At 41.3% G+C, this 21,535-nt stretch overlaps 2 protein-coding genes across 2 annotated transcripts; both read left to right on the forward strand.

Annotated features, from left to right (window-relative positions):
- Positions 1–204: 204 nt before the first annotated feature.
- On the forward strand, positions 205–1,546 carry LOC148893346 (enhancer of rudimentary homolog). Its single transcript, XM_089004110.1, has 4 exons — positions 205–306; positions 713–800; positions 918–1,038; positions 1,304–1,546. Exons 1-4 carry the CDS (start codon positions 304–306, stop codon positions 1,404–1,406), a joined length of 315 nt encoding a protein of 104 aa, XP_088860236.1. The 5' UTR covers positions 205–303; the 3' UTR covers positions 1,407–1,546.
- Positions 1,547–3,490: 1,944 nt separating this feature from the next.
- LOC148893347 (BRD4-interacting chromatin-remodeling complex-associated protein) lies at positions 3,491–19,604 on the forward strand. The gene is given in 15 exon segments (XM_089004101.1): positions 3,491–4,406; positions 5,975–6,020; positions 6,327–6,369; positions 6,456–6,521; positions 7,886–8,083; positions 9,449–10,243; positions 10,246–10,602; positions 12,824–12,991; positions 14,220–14,637; positions 14,832–14,968; positions 15,055–15,113; positions 15,723–15,871; positions 17,109–17,203; positions 17,296–17,398; positions 18,591–19,604. Coding segments are annotated over 15 exon segments (3,156 nt in total). The 5' UTR covers positions 3,491–4,405; the 3' UTR covers positions 19,112–19,604.
- Positions 19,605–21,535: the final 1,931 nt, after the last annotated feature.

Genomic DNA, 21,535 nt, shown 5'->3' on the forward strand with positions numbered 1-21,535 from the left:
TCTTATTATATTTACATTGTATATTATTTTACATTGTGATATAAATTACAATTGTATAAATTGTAGAGGGTCGATTGAATATTAATCGATGTCAATGCACTCATAAAAAAAATGTAATGTTAAAATGAAACCTGAATTTTATTTCACAACACATTTCCGAAATCGAAAAACCCGAAATGTGTCGACCCCCATCCCCTCCTTTGTAGTTCCGGTTCAGAGGTCAACTACCCCAAGCAACACCGAAGAAAACACGACGCCGATCGGCAAAACCTTGACAAAATCCATCCAAACCACGTTTTAAGCATGGTAGGTATGGTGTTCACAAAAAGAGGTGTAGTTTCAAGTGAAACCTGTTACTCAAGACGTTATTTTAAATTATGAAAGAGTAAAATGAGCGCCTCTTGCTAGCTGTGGGCTAAAAGTTAGCATAAACATGAGAGACCTCGATTTAATATATCGCAAACGACTTTTCGTTTTGGAAAAATAATAAATACATAATGTACAATTAAGCGAAATTCATAACCACCACGTGTCCATTTCTGAATAATGCTGCACCTCATCACCAAGTTACACTTAGCAGGATATTATTATCACTGCAGCTCAGCTTACCCATTGGCTTTAACGTGGGACAGCTTCGACCATTGCGACATAATGTGTTTGCCTGTGCATAAACACAATCGGCTGCTAAACATTGATTAACTGCTGCCCGTAGTCTCACACCATCCTGCTGGTGCAACCTACCAAGCGGTCAGAGGGAAGAACATATGCTGACTACGAGTCTGTCAATGAGTGCATGGAAGGTAAAGTGACTACAGTGTAGAAAGAAACTTCTATAATCATATCCAGTTTGCTCGTGTTATATTTTGGTTCAGTACCGTTGAATTATTGTCGTAAAACCTGTTTGTCTTGGACAAAAGGTGTGTGCAAGATGTATGAGGAGCATCTGAAGAGGATGAACCCAAACAGTCCGTCAATCACGTACGACATCAGCCAGCTTTTTGACTTCATCGACGACTTGGCGGATCTCAGCTGTCTGGTGTAAGTAAAAACAACAACAAAAAAAGCCGCAGTTGATGTTTTGAACAAGTATGGCTGGAAATGTGACAGAATCAACCTCATAGCTACCATCGTACGTCGGAACCGGGGCCCAAAATTTCGAGGCTTCCGCTGGAAAGCAAAATATATGTCAGGAAAAAAGCCGTCTAGAACATCCGAAATTTAACGGGGCAATGTGAAGGTTTCTCCTAAGCACTGTAACTGACTCCTATGTTAAAATGAGCCCACATTAAACTTTGTCGGGCAGGTACCGCGCCGACACGCAGACGTACCAGCCCAACAACAAGGATTGGATCAAGGAGAAGATCTACGTGCTACTGCGGCGTCAGGCACAGCAAGCTGCCAACTGAAGACGTCTTCTTTTCCTAAAAAAAAAAAAAACACCCTCACTTTCCCTTTGCTGGTTTTTTCCCCCCCACTTGAAGGAAGGCATATTCTCTATTTTAATGTTTGTGTGACAAAAATAAAGATTTCATTTACATAAAAGAAACTAATGCATTCACGCTGGTTTGCTTTGGATGTTGAAGTTATAGGGGGAAAAAAAGTCATGACCTATTTTTCTGAAAATAAGATTAAAAGGAATCGATGAGAAGGTTTCTTCAGCCGTCATCTGCACTTCTTTGAAGGTGTTTCACTTCTTATCCAAGAGGATTCGTCAGCGAACTATTTTTTTGCTGGTAGTTTTCAACCTATATATATATCCCTACTGTCCAGAGGTGGCGGTGCCAGACTCTGCTATGATAGGTCGCCTGCTCTCAGGTTGGGGGGAGCAGAGGACTATCCCCTGAGGCTACACTGCTTACTTCTATTGTCCTGCCTGGGGTCTACGACTGGCCTGATTGCCCCATTTGCTCTGGTATCACCTCATCAGCATAACTAAGCCTATGTTGCCTATGCAGTCTGTTGTACGAACAAATTGAACATCACCCCACCATGGCGGTTCAGTGAAAGATTTTGCTGTTTTATGAAATTAGCTTCTTTTACTCACCTTTCAACCCCTTGATGGAGCCTTTTGGAGAAGAAGCGAAACGTCCGACACCTTCAAAGAAGTACAGATGATGGCTGAAGAAACCTCATCCATGGACCACTCCTGTACGACAGAGTTTATACAGACAATTAAAAGGAATATTGCATTTTAGAAGAAAAAAAAACACATCTGCGAATGATTTTACAAGACAAAATTCCTCAGAATTAAGTTGGAGTTGAAAGGGAAGATTTCATTAAATGTTTCTTTCCAATAGCTTTCATCCAATTCATGTTGTGTTTGGGGACTGTAGGAAAAAATATTACCTGCTTTAATCTATCTCGGGACGGCCATTTTGCTTGCCACTTGTTGTCAACTACAGTTCCACGGCTCACATGTGACGTCATTTTCCGTCGACTGAAAGTGGCAGCCCAAGTTAAATTATTGGATTGAATAATAATAATAAATTTCATTTTTAAGCGCCTCTCAAAACTCTCAAGGACACTTTACAGTCACAGGATATTTTTTCTGCGGGTGAGCAGCAGCAGCCACATACATGAATACATATTTAAATACATGTATAAATACATAAATGAATAAGCACGAACAAATGTAAATAAATACGCCTGGTTGGTTCCCAGAAAGTGTGTGTAAGATGAGGCAAAAAGTTCCTCTGCCAAACATTTATTTCCCATAAGAAACTATTACAATGAGAATAATCCGTTACTCAGGTCCTCATAGAACATAATTTACTACGAAATAAGGCTTAAACTACACAAAATATACCTTATTTTATGTATAATAAATGTGCTATTGTAATGAGAGAAATAAACTGTATTGTACAATCAAGTCGTTAGTCTGACTCAGCTGCCATTAGCTTGTTTCTTGTGGACTTTATGATGGATACTTGTGACCAAGCAGTTTGAAAAGCGTGCATGGCAATGCTGTAATTAAAGTTTGATTTTATTTTCTTCATTTTACATGAATAAAATTGTAATTTGCGGAACAAACGTTGTCATAGTTTAAACTAAAATCGCAAATTTCCAATTACAGTTTGAGAATCGAGGCTGGGAAAAAAAAATGAATTTTACATGTGAAGAAGGGGATTTCTGACAATTGACGTTCGAGAGTTATATCAATCAGACAAATTAAAATTGTTTAAAAGTTGTCATTTAAGAAGAAACATCTTGGTATTTGAAAACAAACTACGTTCATTCAGAGAAGAATTTGAATGGAGAAAAAAATGGCGGCGATAAACAATACATAATGGACTGTATCAATACCAGATATAAAAGTTATAATTTCGAAAATACTTTTTTTGGGGGGGGGGGAAAATAAAGGCAAGTTGAAACAAAATTCACACCTTTTTCAAGACATGTATCGAAACGTACGAAAATGTTGTCGTGATTTCTTTTTACCGTGTTTGTTTACGAACTGGAGCTCGGCGGTAAAGAGCGGGACTCACCTCCGACGTCATCCGACTTGAGGTGCTCAGGAGTCGGCCGCCCTTCGTCTTGCTAGCCGCCGATGCTCACGGATGATCCGTGTCGTCTTTTTCCCCCCACCTCCTTCCTTTCTCTCTCTCTCGGCACCTTTGTGTCGTGTGATCGACTCTTGCCGTCTGCTACACACACACGCGCGCGCGCACACACACCCTCCACGCCCCCCCCTCCTGCATTTAGCATCTGAAAGGAGTCCTCTGAGTGTGAGAATCGATGGCGCACGGGCCCGCTTGACAGGACAATAAAGCACAAAGAAAGGGGTGAGTCTTCTCCTTTTTTTGCCCTTATTTTTCCCTCCCCATCTCCACTCACTTGTTCATCAGAAGACGTCGAGCGTGCGTGCGTGCGTGCTCGTCTCGATGCTTCGTAGGAGGGGGTCCGCGACGCTTCCACGCGCCGCATCTTTTGTCAGCATCACTCCCCTTTTCTCCCAACATCCCATCACCCACACCAAAATTAGGGGGAAAAGCAGAAATAAATGTGAAAAAAAAATACCAATTCTGGTTCAAAAACCATCGTATTTATCGTCAGATGAGGGTTTGTTTGGAAAGTGGGGGGCGTGATGTCCTAATGCGGTTGTCGGTGAGGTAAACAACACCCGCCCCCACCCCACGCTTTTTTATTTAAAAAAAAAGGGGTACACTGAACTATGTTCTATTTCAAGACCCTCCGCAGCAGCCATGCTCCAGCAGGCGCCGTCTCCCCGCAGCCGTCACATGTTCGCCGGCCAGGAGTGTGCCCCCGTCTCCACCCACTCCTCTCGCTCCCCGTTATCCTCCAGCAGCCAGCGACTCCTTCAGCCGACCGAGCCCGGCCGACACTCCCCATGAGGCGGCCACCTGCACTCTCACCGACCGCTCTGTATGGAGCCTCTTGCCAGTGAAGTAGGTGTCGTCATGCAAAGGGGGAATCCTAGACAACGGGTGTGTGTGTGTGTGTGTGTGTGTGTGTGTGTGTGTGTGTGTGTGTGTGTGTGTGTGTGTGTGTGTATGACTAGTCTTGTGAGGACCACTAACATTTTAGAATAATAATACATTTAATTTTCAAGCGCCTTTCAAAACTCTCAATGTCACTTTACAGTCACAGGTTAAGTTTTTCTGTGGGTGAGCAGCGGCAGCCACACACGCCAGCGTTCCCTCAACCCGGAAGTAACTCAAATAGATAGGAAGCTAGCTAGCTAATAGCTAGCTAATAGATCTATACCATACGTAGTGAGGACATTCTTGACAAGTGAGGACCTTTTGGTCGGTCCTCAAGTTGTTCCCATTCTAAAGGCTTTTATAGGGTCTATATATGTATCTGTTAAAGTTTCAGAGAGGTCCTCACAAATTCACCCAAAATGATTTTATGTGTATTTTCATTTCACTTGGAAACACACTTTTTTTTTCTCACTGTGTATCTTTATGTGTGTGGTTAATGTCAGGAAAAAATTCATGCCACAGAAAGTAAAACAATATTTTAACCAAATTCACTACAAGGGTGAGGACTTTGAATGTCCCCATTCAGAACACCTCACTCCTGCTGTTAAGTTTCAAGTCCACTTTTTATTTCTTTGTTTTTTTAAGAAGTTGAAGTGGCAAATGGGGTGACATTTAGTGTTCAAATGTAACACTAGTTCTTCTCTAAACTTATCAGCAACGGTGGTCCTCACACCTTATCTGGAGTTATCCGGACCTCACAAAAACCATTGAAACAGGAATGTGTGTGTCACAACTGCACTTGTTGCACTTGCAACTGTAGTTTATAGTTGTAATATCACTATTAACTCGACTAAAACATTTTTTTTTTTTTTGGGGGGGGGGTGGTGAAATGATATTCAGGACATATTTTATACTTCAATAATATTAAAATTCTGAGTGTGTTTTTATATGGGTGGGGGGGGGGGGAGGGAAATGAGTTCTTGCACTCAGTTGTTTTGCTGTTTAGTAGTTTTCTTCCTTCCTTGAATTGTATTTTTTTCTGCTAGAGAAGCTCTGCACACATATTAAAATATGTTGAATATACTTTGTTTATTTTTTTAAATGTAATTTAAATTAATGGGAGACGACAATTGTTTTATCATAAACACAAATTAGATTTTTTTACTAAGTAGTTGAACTTCACTTTTTTTTCAAATACAATTGATAAAAATGTTAAAAATTTAAATCAAGAAAACACTTTTTATTTAAATTTATTTTAAAATGTGTCTAAAAAAATCTGTTAGGTATACTGAAAGGATATATATATATATATATATATATATATATTTAATTTTGTGAATATATATTTAACGACCCCTTGATGGGAAAAGCCGAAAGGAAAAGATGTGACCTTGAGAGTTTTGAAAGGCGCTTATAAATAAAATGTATGTATTATTATTATTTATATATATATAATATATATCTATGGATTCTCTCTCTCTCATTTTTATTAATTTTATTTTTTTAAAGTGACATTTTTTGTACTCTCGCAGTGGACATGGAGGATGAAGACGGGACTTGTCTTCTTGATGTTTTGTGGTACGTATGGGTCAGAAAAGAAAATGAATTTTGGAAAGAGATTATTGTAATCTTAGACGAGAAAGGAAATACAGACAAATGAACACATCATAAAAATCAAACTTGAAACTGAAGTTTCAGTGCAAAAAGAAAATAGTAATAATTAAAAATCCTGATTCCATTCTATGCCAACATTGTGACCGTGATGCTATTTGCTAGCCGGTCTACGAAGTTTTCAATTGTTTGTTAGCATTAAGCTAAACTTGCATCTTGAGGCATCACTGCGAGCATTTCTCAGACGGAATTGTGTATTGTTGTACATTTTAGTGACCCCCAAGCTCTGAACGACTTCCTTCATGGAACGGCTGAGGTGACTAAAAAATAAATAAGAATTCTCCCGCAATGTGATTGCTTCCATTTTTGCTCAAAAATGTTACCTCTTTTTCCTCTACCCAGCTGCGAGATGAAGATCTGCTCCTTAGCGCCTCCTCTGGCGAGACGTCCCTCTTTGCAGATGCCCCGGTGAGTTTTGGCTAGTGGGAAGTTTAGAATCTTTTTTGTCCTTTAATTTAAAAAAAAAAGATTACAATTATATTTGTCTTAAAATTTCAACCCAAACAAAATTGAGCTTTTTAATTTTTGACTCAGAAATTATTTTATAGTTAAAAAAAAAATCTAGGTAGAAATTCGGTGGTAATTAAAAAAAGTTAGAAATTATTTATATTTAAAAAAAAAAAAATCTAGTTAGAAATTTGGTGGGAATAAAAAAAAGGTTAGAAATTATTTAATAGTAAAATGAAATCTGGGTAGAAATTTGGTGTAAATAAAAAAAAAAGTTGTATGTAAGCTAAAAAGAAATCTAGTTTGAAATTTGGTGAGAATTAAAGGACAACCGACGTCACTTTTTTGTTTTTTAACTGACATCAGAAAAACGTTTTATAGCATCTAAAATACCCAAAACACGCAGTATGATATTTTTAGTCAAATGCAAAACACCAATCGAAATGACTAAGTGTCCAAAACCTGCAAAAAATTGAGCTGCGAATTGGGCATTTTCAGAAAGTCCCGCCCCCACGTCTTGCATTGCTCGAGAATCTAAACAATGGCTTCAGATTCGGAAAATATGCTTTCTTGTTACTCGTTCAGTTATGAATATGATTCAAATAGTTCCGAAGAGGAAAGCATACATGTTTGCAATCGATTGGATTGGATTTGCCTTTATTAGTCTCACAGTGGAGAAATTTACATTTCACAGCAGCAAAGTGATGAAAGGAAAAGGAAAGAATTATATGTGCCATTTTGAGGCAACATTGGGGGAAAATCTCTCACCCCAAAAAATAGAGGCACAAAATGGCGACCTCCAGTGGCCACCTCCGCTTCCACAGGCTGATAAATTCCTTATATGGAGCTTGGATGCCCTCTTCTGGCAGCTTTTGGGTGCAACACGGTTCTCAGACCAAACATGAACAGCAAAATCCATTGACGTGATGGAAGGACTGCTACAATGTGTCTTTTTTCGGTCAGGGGGCGGTCCTTTCGTGACGTCATGTACGGACTCGTCACCAACTCAAAAACAAGACTTCCTGAATATTCAGAACGAGTCTTAAAAGGTAAAATATAGCTATATATGCGGTGGAATCTTATTAAAATACGCTCAGTAGAAGTCATTTGAAGCTATTTTACAAATTATGGACACAACTTGTGCGGAGATGTCGGTTGTCCTTTAAAAAAAAGCTTATTTATATCAAAAAGAAATCTAGTTAGACAAACCAAAATGGTCCAAATTGTTGAATTTGTGACACTGAATATATTGATGGTTAAAACAATAATAAATACAATTAAAAAAACCTACTACCTCAAAAAGCGTGAGTGTACTTGTACTTCAGAGTCCGGTCTCTCTGCTGGGGGATGATGGAGGCTCCCCAGGGACGCCGCCGCCCGATTGCGTTGATCTCTCCTTCCTGGAGGAGGCGCTCCTCTCATCACCGGAATGCACCCACGACCCCGGGCGGGGGGAGGTGCCGCAGGGCGAGCTCCCGCAGGGCGAGCCACCGGTTAGCTCCAAGTGCCAATCGAAGGAGGAGGTGAGAATCAGGACCTCAATCTTCTGTAACAAACTGGAGAAGTAAAGTGTATGAATGACTGTGTCTTTGTGTTGTCATATTATTTGTTATTTAGTTTTTTCGCTGGCTAATAGTTATCTATTCGCTAATTAGCTAGCTTGCTATCTATTTGAGTTACTTCGGGGTTGAGTGAACGCTAGCGCATGTGGCTGCCGCTGCTCACCCACAGAAAAAAACTTATCCTGTGACTGTAGAGTGTCCTTGAGAGTTTTGAAAGGCGCTTAGAAATGAAACGTATTACAGTGATACCTCGGTTTACGAACCCCTTGGCTTACGAACTTTTCGGTTGATAAACGTTAAATTTATGAAAATTTTACCTTGGCATACAAACTATTTTTCGGGATACACACGGAACTGCCACAATGAGTGATGTGTCGTTTGCGAATGAGCCCTTTCTTCTAAAAGAAAATGGCAGCCGGCTTGTTTTGGTCCTCTATTCCCCGCCCCCAGTCGTTGGTAAAAGCCACGTGATTGGTCAAAAACGCAGCAGTGGGGTAGGGGGGGGTTACAGACAGAGAGAGAGAGTGAAGCCATTCTCCCAAAAAAAGAAAATGGCTGTCGACATTTATTTTGTCCTCTATTCCCCGCCCCCAGTCTTCGGTTAAAGCCACGTGATTGGTCAAGAACGTAGCAGTGAGGGGAGGTGGTTTAAACATTAGAGACAGGCAGATGACAGAGAGTGAGAAAATGGATAGAAAACAGTTACATTTGGACTCGTTTCAACTTTGATAGAAGTTCAAAGGCCGAGTGTAGACTGCAAGGTTAAAATTCCCATCAATCAGGCTCCAGAAATAAACCGCAGAAGCCATCTGTACACTTGATGCAAAAAGCTATCAACCGAGCTAAACAGAACACAATTGATGAGGAACTAGGTAAAATTATCGCAGATAAAGCACCTACAATGGATAATTCCTCAAGATGGTGAAAGAAGGTTATGTTCCTCATCAAGTGTTTAATGTTGATGAAACCGGCCACTCCATTCCATCAAGCCATCGACCATCACAAAGGTAAATAAAACGATTTTATTATACAGTACAGTTTCTTTAATTATAATATCATAGCACATTTATTATACATAAAATAAGGTATATTTTGTGTAGTTTTAAGGCTTAGAAGATTAGAAAGTAAAAAAAATATGTTTTTGGGGGACCGGAGAACGGATTATTCTCATTTTAATGGTTTCCTATGGGAAATTAATTTTTGGGATACACACTTTTGCCTTACACACTCTGGCAACCAATTAAGTTCGTAAGCCAAGGTATCACTGTATCATTATTAATACAAAACACACACAGAGCTAAAAATGTCCCCATGACACTTCTCTAGGCGACGGCGGCGAAAGAGGAAGTGACCTGCTGCGACATCCTGCAGCAGAGTCTGAAGGAGGCCGACATTACGGAGCAGACTGTGGCCCAAACGGGGGACTCTCTTTCCCCCGCCGCCCTAACGCCACCCCTGCCCCCCTTTGTAGCCAAACCCGTCGGCACCACAGCCTCGCACAGAGACACTCAGGCAGCCGTGGAGCCGCCGCAGCCCTCCTTGCTAGCCGCGGGCCCGGGTTGCCCCTCTCTAAAACCCGCCCCCCCGCCTCAGTTGATGGGGCTCCTACCCGGAAACGTTTTCCCCGCCCCTTCGCCGGAGACGTCTTCGGTTCAGGGCTCGGCGGGTATGATCCTCCAGAAATCCGCCAGCGCCCGTCCTCTCGTCGCCACGGCGCCGGGGATGGTCCTGCAGCGCGGCGCCCCCCTCGCCATTCAACCCAAGTTACCCATCAGCATTCAACCGAGACTCGTCCAGATCAGCCCGAAGCTGCAAAAACCCGCTCCGGGTCTAACGCTCGTTTCCGGAACCGCCTCGCCCAATATTCTCCTTTCCCAGAAGCCTTCCGCACCGGCGGCACCCGATCCCTTCCCCAAACCGGTCAGCCTGCAGCTGCTCAACCAGGGGGGTTCCTTCGTGCTCCAGCCTCAGGGAGTCTTTCAAGGCCAAAACCAGTTCCTTCTCCCGGGTCAATCCCAGGTGACCATCACCCAACCGACCCCCGGGCAGATCGTGGACACCTCGCAGATCCTCACCGTTCCCCAGAGACGGCTCAACTTTAGCCCCGTGTTCACCACCACCACCGCCGCCGCGCGCAGCTCACGCTTGGCCAGGCCGCCATCTTCTCCCCGACCGTCTTCCAGATGCCGGCGCAGCTCGCCGGCGGCTACGTGAGCGGCGGGCAGGGGCAGAGGGCCGCCTTGGTTCACGGTCCGGCGCTGGGAAACCGCATCACGCTGATCAACGGCTCCGGGATGATCCCCTCGGATTTGGCCTCCATATCCATCGTCAACACCCCGTCGGTGGTGCAGGGGTTGCCTTTTACGCAGGCGGCCGTGAGCGACGCCCAGTTGAGTCTTCAAGCGGCCTCGGTGGTGGTGCTACCGGAGAGAAGCGTCCCGGAGGAAAAAAGCCGCTCGGAGGAAGGTTTTCATCATCGGGTGAGGTTTATAATCACACAAAATAACATAATCTAAGAAGTTTACACACCGTATTTTCCGGTGTGTAAATCACCATTCGAACGACTTGATGCATCACTTGCGTTTTATTTTAGCATGAGGCTAACTTATAAGATTGTAAGGATCAGGTCAGGATACTCCTTCACAAACTGCCTTGCTCCAGAATCAAAACAATGGCTTCAAAGAGTTCAGATTCAGAAAAAAGATCATTTCTTGTTACTCATCCAGTTATGAATATGATTCAAATACAGTAAAGTCTCGTTATATCGATATTCTCGAGAGTCGGAAAAAATATCGATATAACCGGACTATCGATATATCTGATTTTGCAGCATGTAAATTTTCTCCTTGCGTTCATAGAAATAGTATCGTAATAAGCAGTACTATCGATATAACCAATATCGATATAACGAGACTTTACTGTACTTAAATAAATAAACTGGAATGAATGAATAAATAAACTTCAGAATCAGAAAACCTTTATTCGTCCCACAATGGGGAAATTTGCATAAATAAGTGAAATTGAATGAATAAATATTGTTTAAAATTGAATAAATAGAGAGATAAATACATAAATAAAATTGAATGAATAAATAACTAAATTAAAAAAAAATGATTACAAAAATGAATAGATAAATAAATATCTAAAAATTCAATGAATACATAATATCCAAGTAAAAAAATGGAATGAATTACTAAATAAAATTTAATAAATATATAAATACAATTGAATGAATAACTAAAAATTGTTTTAAAAATTGAATGAATAAATAAATAGATACATAAATAGATCTATAAATGCATAAATACAGTTGAATTCATAAATACATACAATTGAATGAATGAATAAATCAAATTGAATGTATAAATGTTTTTTAATTGAATTAATACAAAAACATTAAGGCATAAATATAAATTTTAATGAATGAACACATTGTTTAATTAGTAAATTAGTAATAGTAGAATATAATAATAATAATAGTAACAATAATAATGACAATAATAATACTAATACTACTAATGCTACTGCTAATACTACTAATACGACTACTAACACGACTACTAATAATACGACTACTAATAATGATACAGTAAAGTCTCATTATATCGATATTCTCAGGAGTCGGAAAAAATATCGATATAACCGGGACTATCGATATATCCGATCCTGCGGCATGTAAATTTTCTCCTTGCGTTCATAGAAATAGTATCGTAATAAGCAGTACTATCGATATAACCGATATCGATATAACGAGACTTTACTGTAGTTCTGAAGAGGAAAGCATAAGTATTTGCGATCGATTAAAGGACACCCGACGTCACTTTTTTGTTTTTTTAACTGACACCAGAAAACGTTTTATAGCATCTAAAATACCCAAAACACGCAGTGTGATATTTTTAGTCAAGTGCAAAACACCAATAAAAATGACTTAAAGTGTCCAAAATCTGCAAAAAAAATTGAGCTGCGAATTGGGCATTTTCAGAAAGTCCCGCCCCCAGTTCGTGACGTCACGCCAAGATGTCCGCCATTGCTTGTGAATCAAAACGATGGCTTCAGATTCAGAATATATGCTTTCTTGTTACACATCCAGTTATGACTATGATTCAAATAGTTCTGAAGAGGAAAGCATACATGTTTGCAATCGATTAAAGAATTTATTTATGCAATTTTGAGGCAACATTGGGGGAAAATCTCTCACCCAAAAAAAGAGGCACAAAATGGCGACTTCCTGTGGCCACGTCCGTTTCCACAGGCTGAGAAATTCTTTATGGCGCTTGGACGCCCTCTACTGGCCTTCTGGTGGCTTTTTGGGTGCAACACGAGGTCCCCACACAGCACAAGTACAGCAAAATACATACAGACGTGATGGAAGGAAAGAGTCTTTTTCACGGTCAACGGCGGTCCTTTAGTGACGTCACGTTCGGACTCGTTACCAACTCAAAAAGAAGACTTCCTGAATATTCAGCGTGAGTCCAAAAACGTAAAATATAGCTATATGCGGTGGAATCTTTGTAAAATACGCTCAGTAGACGTCATTTGAAGCCATTTTACAAATTATGGACACAACTTGTCCGGAGACGGCGGTTGTCCTTGAAAGAAGTCCTTCCATATCAATTTGAGCAGTGTAAGCAATTTTTTAATTAAAAACTAACAAGAATAAAGTAATCATTTCCCAAGTTTGTTATTTTTCCACACATGCAGAGCTCAGATCCGGTAATCCAGGAGCAGTCGTCGTTACAACCCGTTGCCCCCTCGCCAGCTGCGGCCACCGTCCTGCCACCCCCACCGGAACCTCCTCCGGCCTCGGACTTGGCCCATGTGACGGAGGACGTGGCACAGAATCAAGACTTTATGCAACCATTAAAAGAGGTAATTTTGATTTTTATGATTTAAAGGACAAACGACACATGCGGAAAAGTTGCGGCCATAATTTATAAAATCATTTCAAATGACTACTACTGAGCGTATTTTACAAAGATTCCACGTCATATAGCTATATTTTACGTTTTAAGACTCGCGCTGAATATTCAGGAAGTCTTGTTTTCGAGTTTATGACGATAACTGACGTGACGTCACGAAAGGAACGCTCCTGACCGAGAAAGCGACACACAATGCATTTTGGGTACTTTGATTGGTCTGAAAACTTCGTGTTGATGGCGAAATTAGAAGGAAAACACAAATAACACGATGGTGAATCGTTTTGTGCTGCACCAAGACTACTATTTGATACTAGTTGACACAATTTCCCAGCAAACAAATCAGCCCATTTCCAACGGAGCTTGTGCATTTTATGGGTGCTACATTGGAGTACTGACGGCTCAAATTGATACGGAAGGACTTCTTTAATCGATTGCAAACATTTATGCTTTCCTCTTCAGAACTATTTGAATCATATTCATAACTGGATGAGTCACAAGAAAGCATCTTCTCCGAATCTGAAGCCATTGTTTTGATTCTGGAGCAATGCAAGACGTCTTGGCGTGACGTCACAAACAAGGGGGCGGGACCTTCTGAAACTCACCATCCCGAGGTCATTTTGAAGTAATTTTGGGACACTTTAAATCATTTTTATTGGTGTTTTGCATTTGACTAAAAATACCAGCCTGCGTGTTTTGGGTATTTTAGATGCAATAAAACACAGGTGTCAAAGTCAAGGCCCGCGGGCCAAATCCGGCTCGCCACATCTTTTTTTTTTTGGCCCGCGAAAGCAAATCAAACTTGTTAAATTCCATGACGATTGCTAAAATCTGAGCCGAAATTTCATATTTTTGGATGTCAACCACAATAAAAGTCATTATTCTTGACTTCAGATTTGAAAACGAGTTATTCATTAATTTGCTGTGTGCTCTATATGTAATATTTGAAGGGATTTAAACATTCTAATGGGTTCTCCAAATTCATAACGGCCCTCGAGAGGAAACCATGTGGCCCGCGGCAAAAAAAATGACTTTGACACGCCTGCCATAAAACGTTTTTCTGACGTCAGTTAGGAAACAAAAAAATGGTGTCGGTTGTCCTTTAAAAGTCCTTATGAAGTTATAATTAGTGTTTATGGATATGTTTTAGTATTAAGATTTTTTTTCCATCCCCCTCCCAGCAAACACTCAGCTCTCCTATCACAACTGACCTGATGGTTGGAGTCGTACCGGCGGTACCAGTGGACTTCCTCACCCCGCCGGTGGACAACGAGCAAGAAAGCCAGCCACCGACGACCGCCATGTCCTCGCCTCTCCTCTCCGACACATCCCTGCTGGGCTCGTCCCCTTCGCCGCAGGACTCGGTCACCTACCCCGATCCAAACCCCCTCCACGGATTGGAGGGTTCATCCCCGCAGGATCAAATCCCGGAATATCAGTTCCAGGACTCGCAGGCTTTGTTTGTTGATGGCGGAGGGATGTTTTCTTCCCCTTCCTCTGAGCCCTCTTTGGTCGCCTGCATCCCAGTGCCTCAACTGCAGCCGGACCCCTCAGATGGAGGAGGTGCCGACATTCCGGTCCAACTGCACATACAAAATAGTAAGTTTTTGTTAGAGACGTTTTTTTTTTTTTTTTTTTACTGCCAGCAGGGGACGCAGCCATTCGTGACCAACGACCAAACCTCTGCTGCCCTCTGCCAAGTTATTTATAGAGAATATATGCAGTGAATGAGTTAATATGAAGAGATGTTTATAAGTAGAGGTACTGCCGTCCAACTAATTCATTCATGTCAGCACCGACAGCTGCCTTGGTTATCGAGAGCGACGTACTGACTCCCGACATCCGGTCACCCTCTCCCAGCACTCGGGAGGCGCACCGGAGCGCACCACCTGCTCGTGAGGAGAGCGGCCCCGAGCTAGGAAACCAGCAGGTTTGGGAAAAATGAAAACTGTGTGGTCTTTTTTTTTAAAAAACAATTCTCACATAATTCTTCTTTTGTCATTTGTGCGAGAACAGCCAGCAGGCGCGGAGCTGCAGCCAGAGGAAACTATCACACCAGCAAGCCGACATCACAGGTGGAAACAGAGATACTAATAATTATAATATTAATATTAATAATTACAAATAATAATAATTATTTATTAATAAAAAATATATAAAAATATAAAATATATAAAAATATATAAAAAAATATAAAAAACATAAAAAATATATAATATATTAAAAAAATATATATATAAAAAATAAATATAAAAATATAAAAATATAAAAATAAAACAATAAAAAAATTTAAACATAATATTACATAATATTTATATAATAATAATAATTATTATAACAATAATATAATAATATAATAGTAATAAAAAATAATAATAATAATAATAATAATAATAATAATAGTAGTAGTAATAGTATAATAGTATATATATAGATTTATATAGCGCTTTAACAACAGCTGAAGCTGTAACAGAGCGCTAACATGGACAAAAGGCAAATGCTGCTCTCTCGTGGAAGGGGAAAACATTGCCAGAGGTCTGACCAGCGCTTTATCAGCACCCCCTGCAAGTAAAACAAAGCGAACTGATTCGGGAATGGTGCTCTATGTCATACTTTCAATTGTCGAATAAATTCAGGAATGGCAGTGAATGAGTTACGATAACAACGACCGGACTATTTCTCAGGTTCCAGGAGCTGCTTTGCTCGGACCACCTGGCGGTCCAGCACCCGCGCGCCGGCCCGGCATTCTGCACTCTGACGGACGCTGCCCGCCGCCTGTTGCCATACCACGTCTGCGCCGGACACCCGCCTTCTCAGGAGGACTTAGCTTTAGGTTAGTTGCATTCATTAAAGGACTTTTTTTGTTTCCTAACTGACATCAGAAAAACGTTTTATGCAAAACGCCAAGAAAAATGACTCAAAGTGTCCCAAAACTGCCACAAAATGAGCTCAGAACTGGGCAGATTCAGAAAGTCCCGCCCCCTTGTTTGTGACATCACTATTGGTCACACACTGCCCTGCTCCAGAATCAAAACAATGGCTTCAGAGAGTTTAGATTCGGAGAAGATGCTTTCTTGTTACTCATCCAGTTATGAATATGATTCAAATAGTTCTGAAGAGGAAAGCATAAATGTTTGCAATCGATTAAAGAAGTCCTTCCGTATCAATTCTAGCCGTCTGGATTCCAATGTAGCGCCCAGAATATGCACAAGATGGCGCACAAGATGGCGCACAAGCTCCATTGGAAATGAGCTGATTTGTCAGCTGGGAATTTGTGTCAACTTACACCTTCTTTATGTGTGTTACCGCAATTGGCTGCAAAACACGATACACCATCGTGTTATTTATGTAGTTTTCCTTCTAATTTCGCCATCAACACCGTGTTTTCAGCCGAAAAAAAAAGTACCCAAAATGCATTGTGTGTCGCTTTCTCGGTCAGGGGCGTTCCCTCCGTGACGTCACTTAGGGCATCGTCATCAACTCGAAAACAAGACTTCCTGAATATTCAGCGCGTGTCTTAAAACGTAAAATATAGCGATATGCTGTGGAATCTTTGTAAAATGCGCTCAGTAGAATTCATTTGAAGTGATTTTACGATTTGGTCAGATCTTTGGCCATGTTTTTCCCTCTCACGAGGGGGCAGCATTTGCCTTTTGTATAGCCACCCCCATTTCAAGCTCAGATAACCCAAATAACTTAGGAATTAACTTTTTTTTCTTATGAAAGAAGAGAATCTAAGGTTTCTTACGCTGAATTGAATGATTATGTCGTCCTGAAACTCAATATTTTGTGGGTCCTGCAATTTGAATGAAAATGACAAAAACCCTGGCACTGGAGTGGACACCTTGTTGCACGTCATCTGGCAGGGAATGAATTAAAAATGTATGGCGGTATGAGAAGCTAATAATCGTATGTTAAGGGAATGCATTTTTTTAATCAACATTTTTTGCGTAGTTCGCTCACTTACCTTAATTTTGTATCATTTTTTCCTCGTCATCGCACAGTCGGATTGGACCCACTATGAATATCACCTCTGACTGTCTGTCACTGTGATGTTATTCTTCCCGCAGTGGACCAGGAATTCGACGCAGTCTCGGGGTTCCTGTTCAAGCGCACCAAGGACATGGTGAACAAATACCGGCAGCTGCTAGTCAGGGAAACATGGGTAAAAACAAACAGAAAAAAACGACATGATTGTTTGTCACCGTGTGGTTAAAAACGAACATATCAAATTAAAAACCAAAGCGTTTCCCGCAGCAGCAGACTCCGTCTGCTGAGATGGTGATGCTGGAGCGTCTCTTCCTGCAGGCCGAGCGCTTTTCCCTGGGAGAGGATAGACGGCGGGCACACAGAAACCCAGGTTAGCGATACGCAAACATCACGCAGAAATATTGGGACAACCGTAAAGATTTCTTCGATGAGAAAGTTTCTTCAGCCGTCATCTGTACTTCTTCGAAGGTGGAGATTGGTTCGCTTCTTATCCAAGAGGCTTCGTCAGCGAACTAAAATCTTTTGCTGGTAGTTTCGGCCCTATATATATATATATATATATATATATATATATATATATATATATCCTACTGTCCAGACCTGGCGGTGCCAGACTCTGCGATGATTGGTCCCTGCTCTCAGGTTGGAGGGAGCAGAGGACTACCCCCTGCGGCTCCACTGATTACTTCTATTGTCCTGACTGATGACTTCTATTGTCCTGCCTAATAGGGGAGTAAAAGAAGGCATTTTAATAAAACATCAAAACCCTTCACTAAATCGCCATGGTGGGGTAAGGTTCAATTTCAATTTATTATAATTCAATTTACATTGGGGAGATTCAACAAATTCTCAAAAAAAGATTTTATCAACATCGCAGGGATAGTAGTGAGCTTCAATCGGCAGTACATATGCACGTAAAAGCTAGCAACCACTCATTTGACGACAATGAGGTTAAGATCAAAAGAAAATAGATGGTTTGAAAGGGGAGTAAAAGAAGCTATTTTCATAAAACAGCAAAATCCTTCACTAAATCGCCATGGTGGGGTGAGGTTCAATTTGGATCGTTCGTACAAGAGACTGCTTAGGCAATATAGGCTTAGTTATGCTCATGAAGTGATACCAGGTCACATGGGGCAATCAGGCCAGTCGTAGGCCCCATACTCAGGCAGGACAATAGAAGTAATCAGTCAGGACAATAGAAGTAATCAGTGTAGCCGCAGAGAGTAGTCCTCTGCTCCCTCCAACCTGAGAGCAGGGACCAATCATCGCAGAGTCTGGCACCGCCACGTCCGGACAGTAGGGATATCTACATATATACTACTGAAACTACCAGCAAAAGATTTTAGTACGCTGACGAAGCCTCTTGGATAAGAAGCGAAACGTCCGACGCCTTCAAAGAAGTACAGATGACGGCTGAAGAAACCTTCTCATCGATGGACCACTCCTGTACGACTGAGACCTTACACAGACGTAAAGATTTCTGCTCATCACAAGGTCACGCTACACCCTTGTTTTCCTTTACGTCCGAATATTGTGTTGATCGAGAACTTTAATCATTTCAGAGTCGTTCTTGATGTCCTTGACCTCCCCAGCATCTTCCTCGCACCAGTCGGGGATCTCGCAGCGTCCGTCGCCATCCCAGGATTGGACCAATCGCCCGCCCGGGCTAAAAACGTACCGTTCCAGCTCACGTGGAGCTCTCAGGCTCACCATTAAGCAAGAAAGCAGTTCTCGCAAGGCCGCGTACAGTTTCGCCAGCGACTCGGGGCTCAAACGGGACCACGCGGGGAAGCTGTCCAACGGAGCGTCGCGGCATTCTCAGCGCCATGACAAAATCCCCAACGGAGCAGAATCCAAAAAGAAAAACCTTCCGGCGCCAAGCCCACCGGATACCCCTAAGGCGAAATGCCTCAGGATGGACGCGCCGCCAGCGCCGCCCCTCGGCTCCATGCGAGAAGACAACATGCTCAGCCAACACCTGCAGAGCGCCATTGACAGCATCCTGGAGCTGCAACGCCTCCAGGGACATTCGGCGGGGACCCTCGCCGGCCCGTCACCAGCACCTTTGAGGGGTCACTTGTGAGGCTACGCTAGCACGTAGGAACTGCGCGGTGAGCCAACCAAAAGTTTTGACTTTTGTCTGTTGCTAGGAGGATTTTAATCCACATACACTTCCATTTTTGTTAAATTGGGAATTGAAACTGTGACGTGATTGGATTGATTTTAAAGGACAACCGACGTCTCCGGACAAGTTGTGTCCAAAATTTGTAAAATGGCTTCAAATGACTTCTACTGAGCGTATTTTACAAAGATTCCACCGAATATAGCTATATTTTACGTTTTAAGACGAGTCCGTACATTAGTTTATTACCATTACCATTTATTTATATTTATTTTTAGATTGGAAAACAAAAATCTTCCGCCATTTTAAGTTTCGATTGCCAATTCAAAATGGAAGGTATGATGATCCATTTTGATTACTTGTATGGAAAACAATGCAGAAATACAGTAAAGTCTCGTTATATCGATATTCAAGGGAGTCCGAAAAAATATCGATATAACCGGGACTATCGATATATCCGACCCTGTTTGCATGTAATTTTCTCCGCGCGTGCATAGAAATAGTATCGATATAACCGGGACTATCGATATACAGTAAAGTCTCGTTATATCGATATCGGATATATCGATAGTCCCGGTTATATCGATACTATTTCTATGCACGCACGGAGAAAATTACATGCAAACAGGGTCGGATATATCGATAGTCCCGGTTATATCGATATTTTTTTCGGACTCCCTTGAATATCGATATAACGAGACTCTACTGTATCCGATATCGATATAACGAGACTTTACTGTATCCGATATCGATATAACGAGACTTTACTGTATTACAAAGAAAAAGCACTACGTCGTGTTTAGATAGATTTTAGGTGTACCTTTTGTGCTAAAAAAAAAAAAAAAGTCTGGTTAACAGTAGTTTTTTTTTCATAATAATTATTTCCCAGCAGTGCCAAATTTCCAGGGTATTTATTTTTACAACGTGTGCCAATGTATCAAGTCAAACTAACTCCAAAGAACTCGATACCCTCCACCATACAAACATGCCAGCAACTTTGGGGTCTTTTCGGGAAACCCGAATCACTGCTAGAACACGTCGTAGCGAAAGCTGTGAAAAACAAAGTCCTTTTGTCTCAGTGTGAGGGACGAGAACATGGTTGGATGTTTTTTTTTTTTTTTTTTTTGTAATTTTTTATTAAGCAATAATGTGAGGACCGGAAGGATTTTTTTTTTATGTCGCTCCAGTTTTATTGTTCCGCAGAGATGTCGACGGGGACAAAATGGACCTGCATGCAATGTGGAACAAGCAATCTGGGACTTCTGATAGATAGTCTTGGACCAAAAGGACTTGCATGAGAGTGAGATCAAATAATGTAAGATCTCTAAGGTAAAAATAACCATCGGGACTCTATTAAGACGTAATCTGAAAGCCTTTGGAACTTACTAGGAACGTTGTGAATCCATGTGTACTTTGTTTTTGTTTTTTGGTTGTGTGGTCCAAGTGACTCAAGATACAGGACTTAAAACTGACCAAAATATTTGAGACTCTCATAGAATTTGCACGAGAGCCAAAGGTGGACGCAACTACAGTAAAGTCTCGTTATATCGATATTCAAGGGAGTCCGAAAAATATCGATATAACCGGGACTATCGATATATCAGACCCTGTTTGCATGTAATTTTCTCCGTGCGTGCATAGAAATAGTATCGATATAACCGGGACTATCGATATATCCGATATCGATATAACGAGACTTTACTGTACTTCCAAACCACGAGGCACTTCGCTGATACCGCATTCGAATCAAATCATGTTGATTCTGTGGTACTTTGACACATTTTTTTTCTAATTAATATTCTTATTTTTGGAAGTCCCCCGAACAACTTTGGACCTGCGAGCAACTTTGGAAATCACTTGAGACTTTGGTCTTGACGCCAGGGCTCCAAAAACGTACTAAGTGACTCGAAACTTGCTCCAAAAGTACTTAAGACTCAGAACTTGAATGGCACAAATATTTCACATTTAACTTAAAGGACAACCGACACATCAGAAAAACGTTTTATAGCATCTAAAATACCCAAAACACACAGGCTGATATTTTTCGTCAAATGCAAAACATCAATAAAAATGAGTTATAAAGTGTCCCAAAACTACTTCAAAATGACCCCAGAAATTGTGAGTTTCAGAAGGTCCCGCCCCCTTGTTCGTGATGTCACGCCAGGACGTCTTCGCCTTACTCCAGGATCAAAACAATGGCTTCAGAGAGTTCAGATTCGGAGAAGATGCTTTCTTGTTACTCATCCAGTTATGAATATGATTCAAATAATTCTGAAGAGGAAAGCATAAATGTTTGCAAACGATTAAAGAAGTCCTTCCGTTTCAATTCGAGCCATCAGGACTCCAATGTCCCAGAAAAAGATGGCGCCCAAGCTCTGTTGGAAA

This window comes from Hippocampus bargibanti, linkage group LG09 (genome assembly GCF_051943395.1).
Source record: "Hippocampus bargibanti isolate YZ-2025 linkage group LG09, ASM5194339v1, whole genome shotgun sequence".
Lineage (NCBI taxonomy): Eukaryota > Metazoa > Chordata > Actinopteri > Syngnathiformes > Syngnathidae > Hippocampus > Hippocampus bargibanti.

Bases quoted from the DNA above. Each gene is read 5' to 3' on its own strand.
- LOC148893346 (XM_089004110.1), top strand. The intron at 801-917 runs GTAAAGTGACTA...CTTGGACAAAAG, and splicing joins TGTCAATGAGTGCATGGAAG to GTGTGTGCAAGATGTATGAG. The intron at 1,039-1,303 runs GTAAGTAAAAAC...TTTGTCGGGCAG, and splicing joins GCGGATCTCAGCTGTCTGGT to GTACCGCGCCGACACGCAGA.